General features: G+C 33.6%; 1 protein-coding gene across 2 annotated transcripts in view; it reads left to right on the top strand.

Moving 5' to 3' along the window:
* LOC110031900 (carbonic anhydrase 2-like) overlaps nt 1–5,139 on the top strand; it is a 20,798-nt gene extending 15,659 nt beyond the window's left edge. For both annotated transcript variants that reach the window (XM_020735328.1, XM_020735327.1), the window contains exon 9: nt 4,827–5,139. In XM_020735328.1, coding sequence (XP_020590987.1) covers nt 4,827–5,024 — 198 coding nt within the window. In that variant the 3' untranslated portion in view covers nt 5,025–5,139. The remainder of the gene's footprint in view (nt 1–4,826) is intronic.
* Nucleotides 5,140–11,776: the final 6,637 nt, after the last annotated feature.

Below are 11,776 nucleotides of genomic sequence, written 5' to 3'. Positions count from 1 at the left end.
ATATTATTTTATATTTCAAACAATAACGATTCGAACACGAACGAACGCATCACTGTTCGTGTTTGGTTCGTTTAACTAACCGAACGAAAAAAATTTGTTCGCGTTTGTCTCGTTTACTTATCGAACGAATCGAACACGAACTCATTGACGAACCGAATACAAACTGCTTGCGAACAACGAGCTTTTTTGACAGCCCTACATACACCCCCTTCGCCCCACAAACCAAAATCCAAACCATGCCACCGAGGAGACAAGTGTCGAAAGCCGATCAAGAGCTTACAATGGAAGAGGTACACCGGGAAATCCATTGCCTTCAACAACAATTTGCTGAAATTGAGGAGACGACTCAGGGATAGGTCACTGTTGATCTTGATAGCAAGATTCTAGGATACACCGGGAAATCCATTGCCTTCAACAACAATTTGTTGAAATTGAGGAGATGACTCAGGGATAGGTCACTGTTGATCTTGATTTGGAGGGGGGAATACATGAATCCCTTCCATATGGATGATTCTATTGAATAGGAAGGCACGCCACATCACTTTGGGATTCAATATCAGAGGAGGCCGAGAGATGTGCCCATTGGAGGATACAGAAATCTGGAGTGAAGGTAGACATCGAAATTGTATGGAAGAATGAATCTGGATGACTTCATTGAGTGGGTGCAGATGGTCGATATGATTTTCTAATACAAGGGTATGTCAGTTGATATGAAAGTAAAGCTTGTTACCATCAAACTGAATAAGAGTGCATCGTTGTGGTGGGAGAACTAAAGAGGAAGAGAGAGAAGCACACAACAAGATCACTATCCATAAGAAGATGAAAAAGATGCAACGATAGTACCTACCACCCACTACTGCCAGTACATGTTATTGAAGCTCCACCACCTACAACTTTGAGAATTATCAATGGAGGAGTTCACGAGGGAATTTATGCAGCATAAGCTGCAATGTGAGCTGATAGCCAAACGAGCACATGATAACTTGGTATTTAGGAGTCCTAAAGCCCTCCATCGACAACATGGTTTAGCTATAGTCTTGCTGGTCATTATGCAGTGTTCACACTTTGGCACTGAAGGTGGAGAGACATAAAGCAGAGCAGACAACTCTATTCAGACAACCACCCACAGTTAAAGACATCAGTAGGAGCACACTTAAGGGAGTTTAGAAGATGGGTGAGGAAGGTGACAGAGTTGATCAGAGTGAGAAGAAGTCTGAGAAGAGTAGAACATCAAGCACCGTGCCCTCCGGGAAATGCTTCTGCTGCCATGGATATGGACACATCGCTTCTAGTTGTCTCACAAGCGGAATTGTCTCATTCATCGAGCGGGGCATAGTGGAAGAGGCGAGCAAAGAGGGGATAGTTGAAGAGCTTGGTGAGGTTTACCAACTTTCAGCAGATGAGGGCGAAGGATTTGTGGTTTGATGGGCCCTTTAGACTGAGGCCACTAGAGAGCACCAGTGGCTTCATCACAACATATTCCACATCCATTGCATCTGAAGGGAAAGATATGCAATCTCGTCAACGATAGAGGTAGCAGTAAGAATGTGAAGTCTACATAAATGATGGATTTGTTAAGTCTCACGATTCAAAGGCATTTCCATCTGTATTCTCTGATGGGGTTGAAGAAGGAGAATCTGGTCTGTAATGACAGGAGATGTCTCATGCAGTTCTATTGTGAACTAGTTGTAGGATTAGATGTGGTGTGACGTGGTACTAATGGATGATTGTGACAATTTGTTGGGGAGATCGTGACTATTTAATCGCTTGACTCAGCGTGGCAGATTCAAGAACTACTCATTCACTAAGGATGGAAAACACAGTTCTCGTACCTTTTGCAGAGTCCTAGGTTACAGTTCTCTTGCCATCGTAGAAGCACCAGTGAGATCGGTTTTGATGATTATAAATGACAGCGAGACAGAAGAGTCGATTTTAGACACATTCATCCGCTACAGAGAACATTTCAGGATATCTTGATTGATAGCTTGTCGCTAGAGACGCCACTGTTAGGGGGAGTTCAATTTGTCCTACATTAGATTGTGATGAGCCAATTTTGGTCTATCTTTGGAAGACTCTACAGAGTACACTTGGCACATGGTCGTAGTTCAGTTTAGTAGTATACCTCCAGATGGTTAGATCGATATGGATGGTTACTTGGAAGTGAAGAAACCTTCACAGGGGCTTTGGGGGACAGCGCAAACGACTATGGGACTCAGATGCTTATATCCCTGCAGTTGAAGGCCCTCCAACCCATGTTTTTTGAGTTATGGCAGCTCCGCTACCTTCAATGTGCCTGATCTTTATCCATATTATGAGGAGACTTGAGTTTTGACCAATGAGGTCAATGCTTTCTCAACGTGGGGAGACTAACGTGTTCCGTAACTTGCACGGGAACCCTCTTTTGTGTCCCAGACGCCTGGACCGTACTGATCCATACCTGGGAGAGTCGATCGGCTGAGTCAAGCGATTATATATGTATATCTACACACACACACACACACACACACACACACACAGACAGATATATATTTACACACATACACACACACACACACACACACACACAGATATATATCTACACACACAACATGAACTAGGGATAAGAATTATTCAAAACCAGCAAGTATTAAATAGTAATATAGCTACTGCTGCTATTCTTATTGAATGTTGTAATTTAAAAGAATTCATAGCCAACTCAGAAATTCTAGTATGGAAAAATAAATATATCTCTTTAGAAAATATACAAGGAGCCATACATATTAATGAAATTATTTCAATAGATGAACTATCTCCTTCTGAGAATAAGATAAAATATTTAATTAATATTTAAACTGAACATAAATTCATGGCTACTCCCGTTAATTACCCATCAGTTGATGCTCCTTCCTAATCCAATAATCGTCCTATAGGATTACGTTCTATAGCAAATACAAATGAGGCTAGTACAAGTCAAAATACAAGCTCTTATCTACATTACTTACCTCTTAGCATTAAACGTATTTCTATGTTTAAATCTAATAAAGCAAAAACTAAAAATCAAGACAATGTACCTGAACCTATAAGCGGACATGATATTTATTTAAACATTGATTGTAGTAAAAATATTAATGAAATAGTTGAAAAAAGTGTAATAGAAAATAATCTAGCCATATATAATTATAATCTAAAAGAAGATGTTTTTGGATTCTTAGAAAATACACTTACTGGAATCGTCAAAAAATTATTCGTAAAAAAATGGTTCATTAGACTAAAAGACGATCAAAAACAAAATACGAGAGAAACTCGTTTAGGAGAGAAAATTATGGGTACACCTGACAAATGACTAATTTTTTATGGAGATTATATAAAAAGTGAATTTTTAGGATATAAAATTAGATATAGCTCCGAAGCAGAAATTGAAAACATCAATCTGATTTAGCAAAATAAAATATAACAACAATAAGCATCTGCAATTTATGTTATTAAAACGAATATAACTGTGATTATCAAAAATATTTTTATGACATTTCAGTTGATGACAGATTGCTATATTTAGATATGTAATTTTGCAAATTACCTGAACCATATAATATTATATGGAGTCAAGAATTTATAAAAATATGTCAAAATGATATAACTTTAATAAGTCGAATACAATATGCTTTAGAAAAATTAGTTGAAGCATGTCAGCATATAGATTTACATAAACAAAATAAATAATATAAACAATCACTATGTTGTGAAAAAACATACTTAGTAGCTCTGCAATGGGGCTGCTCTTCTTCCCATAATAATTGTAGTTGCTCTGCTAAACATAAAAAGAAAAAATTCTTTAAGAAAATATAGAAAAAAAAACAATTTAATCTTAATAAGAGAGCTTTTAGAAAAAAAATATAATAGTAATAATACGAATATTAAGAAAAATAAATTTTGGATTTGTAAACAAGGACACTATGCGAACAAATGTCCCCAAAGAAATAAGGTAAGTCATATGAAATCCATAGCTTTTATAGAAGAAAATAACTTAGAGCCTATTTTTAATTTTTCCGATATAGTAGTGAAGAATAAATATACCAATTATCAGACACAGAAGATAATTTAATAAATATAAGTTACTCAGATAATGAGAGATGAATATTTATACTCTAACTAATGGAAGATAACCTTGACTCAGATATAATTAATGATAATTCTATCGAATATGAAAGATATATTACATTATCTGAAGAAGCTTACAATAAAATACGAAAAAGAAAATTATCCTTAAAAACAAAAGACTTCTTTGAAACACCAATTTTCCTATGGAAGAGAATTATATATTATAGTATTCGACAAGGTGAACATCCTATGATATAATAAATACAGAAGGGAGAACTCGAATACCTCTATATAATCAACAAATAAAAACAGAAGACTTAGAAAAAATAAGGGGTGTCCTCCATGCCTATTGAAAGCTGCTTCCACTGTAAAATATGAAAGGGAGAACATATGTTGTCCCATGTGCTTTTTAAGATTGGTAATTGGGTGATGGATATAAATCAACAGATGCTATTATTCCGTTTTTACCTTTGACAGGAACCGGCAACCGAATTTTTTCCCTTGATGGATTTACCATCTTTTACTTCGATCCCATGTACTTGAGAGTTCTAACTAATCTCACTATCGCTTGATGATTTCACCGCTGATCTTCATTCAACAAAAGCTTAGACACATAGCTCGCTAATCCCATCACGCTTGTGGGATTCATTTGGATCTATGTATAAGAAAATTATTATCTGTCAATATACTGTACTTTACATATCTCAGCATCTCCTTCTAATACCATAAAGCTTCTTCTCCCATTTTAGGAATCAATTAACGGCTCTCTCCTGAACCTATTGACATACCCGTGGATTGATGAAAGAGTGACTAAAGGAGCGCTTTCTCTTCATGGCGGCTATTATGATTTCACTAATTGCAGCTTCGAAAAATGGACGCTGGTTTATAGAAAAAGTTTGGAGGGTGGAAGCAAGTTTGCTATAAGAGGCTGTTCTACATGGTCCTGATTAATTAATCTCCCTTCTGGTAAGAAACCACCTCTTATTATTATTATTATTTTTATGTTTGTAATGTTGTGACATATTATATAGTTTCATGCGATTTATGTATGATATAAAACATTTATTTTCCGCGTAAAGTTAAGTTGTGGGTTACTTTTTTTAAATGTAATTAACAAATCCAGTAATGGTTATGTTTCTTTTCTCATCTTGATGTACAATTATTGTATTGATTTGTTGATGTGCTTGGGTATGTGGGACTTGGATTATTTATCTTTTATTTATTTTTTTTATTATTTATAGTTTACAATTTGCATAATATGTCCAAAGTGGTTTGTATGGCCATGATTTATGATTGCATAATGTATGATTATTAAGCAACTATGAAGGAGATATAATGTGGTCTGATGTTAGGGGAGTAAACGAGCTAAGCTTTAGCAAGCCCATGGCTTGTTCATGTTTAGCTCGTTATTTTTTTCTTATCTTTTTTTTCTTTTTTGTTTGTGTTCGGCCTTTCGAAATTACTCTTAAATAATACTCATTTGAGTTGATTCCTAATTTATTTGTTCGAACTAGCTCGTGTTTGATTCAACTCATAATTGATTTAAATTTAATAAATCAAAATAATAATATTAAGTTTTAAAAATTATTTTTTTATCTTAAAAATTTGCATATATCATAAATCCTTGGCTGCACACACGGAAAGCCTTGAACTTTTATTCCTCCTTTTGATATTCAAACAACTTCACTGAAATAGTCTTGGTTTTATACGATGGGGAACTAATTTACATACATGCCGCCCAATTTATAGGTATTTACATATCCTACACTGTAATGTCGAATATATTCTATAGAGTTGGCATGCCCACAGGGTGATATTAAACCAAAACTACTTAATTCCAAAATTATTATCTTATGATCCTAACATAGTACTAAAAGATTGTCCATGTGATATGGCAGGATCATGTAAAGTTTAATAAAAAGCCTGAAAATGTTCCAGAGGTATCTTTAGCTTATTATGAAGAAATGAGTGCTTATGTTGCTTATCAAACATTTCATTGTAAGCTATGTGCTTAGTCAAAAAATATGCAAGTTGTGTATCTATATTGCTTCTCTAAAAACCATGCAAGATGTGGTTCAATGTGCTTGTCAAAAGATTAAGTTGTGGTTTGATGTGCTTATCTAAAAATCATACAAGCTGTGGATTAATATGCTTAACAAAAAATAATGCAAATTTTATTTTAATGTGCCTTGCTAAAAGTCATGTAAGTTGTGATGTTTGTGCTGTTTTATGAAAAAAGCAATGCTTGTTGTGTGGATGATGCATAAGAAAATGTGATTTTTGAGTAATTACAATAGGGTTTGCAAATTTGTTGGTCCAAGATAAGACCACTTACAATACTCATATCTTTGGTCATAATAATTCATATATTTTTAATATTATATAAATAAAATTATTTGAAAAAATTAAAAACAATCTCACTCACTTTAGTTTAAACAGCTTAAACTAAAAATGATATAATTAATACTTTATTTTTCTTTATAAATTAGAATAAATAATTTAAATTTAAAGTGCTCTAATTAATAAATTTCTTTTTTTTATAAAATAAAAGTATTATGTTTTAATTACCAACCCATCTTCTAAAATAAATAAATTTACTTAATTGTGTTTTAATTAATAAGCTTGTTCTTTGTAAAATTAAATGTATTATGTTAAATAAATCAACCTAACTCCCTTTAACATAGCTTAATTAAATAAGCTCTAAATTACAAAACTTTTTTTCAAAAAAATCAAAAGTGTTATGCTAAAAAAAGAAAGCTCCCTTTTAAATCAACTTAAATTTAAGTACTTCAATGTTTAATTTATGTTTCTTAAAACTCCAGATGTTAAAGTTAGCTAATGCTAAACCTATTTACTTTTAAAAGGACAACCAAAAGAGTTCAAAATGATTTAGTTTTTCAAACCAATTTCTTAAAACCTTCTAAGAGATTTCAAAAATCAAATTTATTCTCATGACAAATTTCACCATTTTGAGCTTACTTTTTCAAAATGTTTCCTTAAGCCTTAAAACAAATTTTCAAGTAAATTTTGGATCTTTATATCAAAAAAGTCAAAATTTTCATAATAATAAATATGAGTTGGTAAGTATAAAATCCACACAAAAAATTACATGTTCACATAAAGGTTAACAAATTTTTATTAAGAAGTTTCCAAGTTGTATGCATAACATAGAAATCCTAATGAATACTTGTGTATTTATTATTCAAATCATTTACAGGAATAATATTTAAATAATTAAAATATTTTGTCATGATAACTAAATATTTTTGCATTATACATATAAATATATATATATATATAAAACCCGGAGGTAATTTTATTTCATCAAAGCAAAAACTACAAGATTGTGTGGTTGGTGGATCCCACTACAAAAACTCCAAGAAAATACAATACACACTCATAGGAGTTCCCAACCACAATTACAACTCCGCTCAAAAAGGATCTCTAAAAGCAATTACAGTATACCCAAAATAAAATCTTCAAAAAGTATACTTTATTTCTTATATCTCTCTAGAAGAACCCCCACAACTCCGCTCAAAAAGGATCTCTAAAAGCAATTACAAGTATACCCAAAATAAAATCTTCAAAAAATATACTCTATTTCTTATATCTCTCTAGAAGAACCCCCATAAAATGTTTGCGTGTTCGCTTCAAGTGACAGAAGAAACAAATAAACAAAATAGCAACATAAGCAATGACGTACCTATAAAAGTAAGGTTTTGATTATTTGTGGTGGACTTTATCTCCAAGAAGCAGGCACTAAAACTAGTATCTGGTCTGTTCAGTAAATAACATGCAGGTGTACCAAACCAACAAGACAACTAGTTAAATCCATCCCCGCAGACACTGAAACAAAAAAAGGATCTTCAAGAAAACCAACAACAGTTAAAAGCGAAGATGCAAAAAATAAAAAAGATTCCATGAGTCCAATTCCATTAATCCTCTAATTTCTGATGCACTAGCAAAGCATTTGATTTTGTGGACACAAAGGCAAACAAATAATAAATCAGCAAAAAAAATAAAGGAATTTCCATAAAAGGTTTGTGAACACCCCATAAGAGGTAGCCAAATAAACATGCTCATATTCATTTTGTTAAAAAAAATAGATTATGTAGCCTATTCTAAAAACCAAATGAACTAAAAGTCGAAACGAAGAGCAGCAGCAACAAATTAATACATTAGAGATAATATTCAGATTAAACCAATTGAGATTATCCCCCACAACAGAAAATAAAATAGGTGTTGGTTTATAAAGTAGATTCCCTCCCTGATTCTGTAAAAATAGAGACAATAAGCAAAAAAAGACAACCCCTGCACCAGAGGCAATTGAAGGCACTGCATAAATGGTGATATGTCTAAACAATAACCATTTAATAGTGTGAGGTATTTATTCAATTGATCACCTCCCAAAAAACAAAGAGGTGATCGAAAATCTTTCTCACTGTAAACAACTTCACAACATAAAGGACTATGCATTGAAGCAAAACAAAATACTTTCAGTAGCAGATTAATATATAAAAAATAAGCTATAGATATCATGTGGTCCCACAGATCTTGTCACACACAGGGTAAAAGAAAGCCATACTTCTCTAACTGTTGCTCGAATAACAATCACAGCTATCAAAGACCTTCTTGAAAGCACAAAGACAATTATAGAGCCAGGTGGTCGACTCTGAAGTAAAGCTAGCCCACAATAACTATGACTACAAAATACCAATCTTCCTCTTCAAGGAAAAATCAGGAAAGAGAGTGCCCAAAATAAAGAACATCAATGACCCTTGAATCATTTTAGATGTCTCTCTTATTTTTTATACTATCATATCAAATTCTTCTTCAAAATTTAATTATTCAATCTTGAGTTTTTATTGCATTAGCATATGGACATACACATAAGTCAAAAAACCAGCGAAGTATTTTGGGAATGGAACCGGAAGGAAGACATTCAGTTGTAAGCTAACAACCTCTAAGATTATACCTCCAAAAGTTCTAAATTGCCTGCTCATGTTTGGAAAAAAATTATGCAGAGAAGGATAAAGCAAGTGAAAATAATCCCTTTATTCTGAAGCATATGAATGTGTGGATTCGCTCTCAGCTTGCAAATGTGGAAAGGCTTCTGACTGCTTGAAATGTACACAATGTCATGCCTCCTCAGATCTAAATAAGAAAGGTTCAGAGGAAGTGCATAGCTTCTCAAGTAATGTAACATATAATCAAGTTGGAGAGCAAAGGATAAGCAAAGACCAAATATAAGTGCTCATACTCTCAGCTGAGTAGCCCCCAAAAGGACAGAAACCCCTCCCAAAAGAACTAGAAAAAAATATAAGGCCTATTGCCTCTCACATATGGGATAGGTAATAAGTCCCCTGTTAATAATTTCAACAAATGCCCCTTGGGAGTTTTTTTCACCAGGATTTCATCATTAAGTGCACCATTTTTTGCTAGAAAATGAGCTGATTTATTTCCTTCCCTGAAGATGAACTTCCATACAATGTTAAGCTGCAATTTAAGGGCCTTAATTTTCCTTATGTGATGCATAATATCCTAAGGATTTGCCCTTTTTCCTTCCATTATATCCACCAAGGAAGCTGAATCCACCTTCACAACTAAATTACTCCAATTAAGGGAAGTTGCTAATTTTAATGCCATACAAACTGCCATACTTTTAGCCGCAAGAGAGTTATCAGCAAAACAAGGAGAAGGAAAAAGGATATGTAATGACCCCTACAATTTCTAAAAATACCACCTATTCTAACAACTCTATTAATTCAACTTCTATATGTATTGATCTTAATCCAGTCAAGAGGTGGAGACAACCATCTCACTAGATTGATGGGTTATTGATTCCTACTCCCACGCTGGACTAAGTGATTATCATTCCCATTAAAATAGTTTAGGCCAGATAAGAATGCATATTTATGATTTCCCAATATGAATTGTCTATTAATGTAATCTAGTAATTTTTCATATATAGTTTTACCGTTAATATGTTTCTCCAAATACTTAATGTCATTCCTAGCACACCAAATGAACCAACATATAACATATGGACATATTTGCAAGAGATGTTGTTATAATAAATCACAATTCCAGCTGTTATAGCATTCAAAAAAGCCTCCTCAATGTAAATGGAGTGAAATATTAAGGATGTTCCCAGCAGCAATCTACACTTCCATTGAAACCTGATAGGAGCAAAAAATATGTTGTAAAGTTTCTTCCTCCTTTTTACATAATGTACATTGAGATGGAAGTTTTAATACCTTAAGCATAGGGATATCATCACAAGAAACTGGATTATAATGTAATCTCTATGCAAAAAATGGCATTGAAGTAGATAAAGCCCAGCTCTAGATTCTACACCCCAACTCTTTTTTAGAAAATTATGTAGCTAACATTATAAAGCTTTAAAAATTGAGGTGTTGCAGGGAAATTTACGTATAGGATTATCTTTTTTGGCAGAGTCAATTGGGATTTTACAGATGTAGGAAACATCGAGTTCACCCACAACCTCCCTAAGAAGATTAGGGTTCCACCCCCAACCTTCCAAATATGAGAAACTAGTAAATGTTTATAACCCTCTTCCCTTACCACATCATTTCCTCTCTAGTCCAATAGTCCTTTCAGAAAGAATTATTTCCTACGCCCAAATCCAAAAAAAAAATCCCTCTTCCCTTACCACATCATTTCCTCTCTAGTCCAACAGTCCTTTCAGAAAGAATTATTTCCTATGCCCAAATCCAAAAAAAAAAAAAAATCTTTTTGCCCAATCCCTAACATGAAGTAAAATTTTCTCCACCCGAGAATCACCAAGCTTCCATATAAGCATGGAAGGGATGATGTTAACACAATACTTATAGAGTTTCCTTTTCTAAAGTTTAGTGGTAGTTTAAAATAGGATAGTTCTGCAATATGGTGAAGGCACTTAAACCCTAAGCCTCCAGCATTTAGAGGTTTACACATTACCTACCAACCAACCCATTTTCTTTTATAGTAGTTGCCAACCCACTAAAATTTATTAAGGAAGTTGCAAGCCTTATTTGAGTACTACTTTTCATCTTGAGGATCTGCAAAGCATATAAAGGTACGATAGTAATGATACTCTTAAGGAATGTGATCCTACCTTCAATAGAGAGAGTGCGATTATTCCAATTGAGCTTTTTTTTTTTTTGAATTTTCTCCACCACCTCATCCATCAGAGTTTGTTTCCTCCTTATTTTGAGTAAATTCACACCAAATATTTTAGGGGAAGTTCAAAAAAGAAAAAAAACCAGAGAAGTTTGCAACCCAATTTGCAATGCCATTTTTAACTCCTTTCCCAAAAAGTAGTTGAGATTTATTCCTATTGAATTCAAGTCCAAAAACCATTTGGAAAGCCTCCAAAAGCTCACAAAGTTTCTTTATAGCAATTTTTCCTGCATTAGAAAAAAGAGTCATATCATCTTCATAAGCCATGTGGCTCACCATAACCTTAGATTTATGTGTATAATGCACAATAGGAAATTCCTTATGTAGTTCATTGACCATCCTAGAGAAATAATCAGATGCTAAAATGAAAACAGTTGGGGATAAAGGATCTCCCTATTTGATGCCTCTAGTAGCTCAAAAGAAGCCAAAGGAAATACCATTTAGTGATATGGTGTATTTATTACCTGCCAGCCATCTCCCAATTAATTTGCATAACCCCTTTTTAAACCCCCCCCCC

The sequence above is a fragment of the Phalaenopsis equestris genome, unplaced genomic scaffold (assembly GCF_001263595.1).
Source record: "Phalaenopsis equestris unplaced genomic scaffold, ASM126359v1 Scaffold000862, whole genome shotgun sequence".
NCBI lineage: Eukaryota > Viridiplantae > Streptophyta > Magnoliopsida > Asparagales > Orchidaceae > Phalaenopsis > Phalaenopsis equestris.
This window is presented reverse-complemented; position numbering and strand designations above follow the sequence as displayed.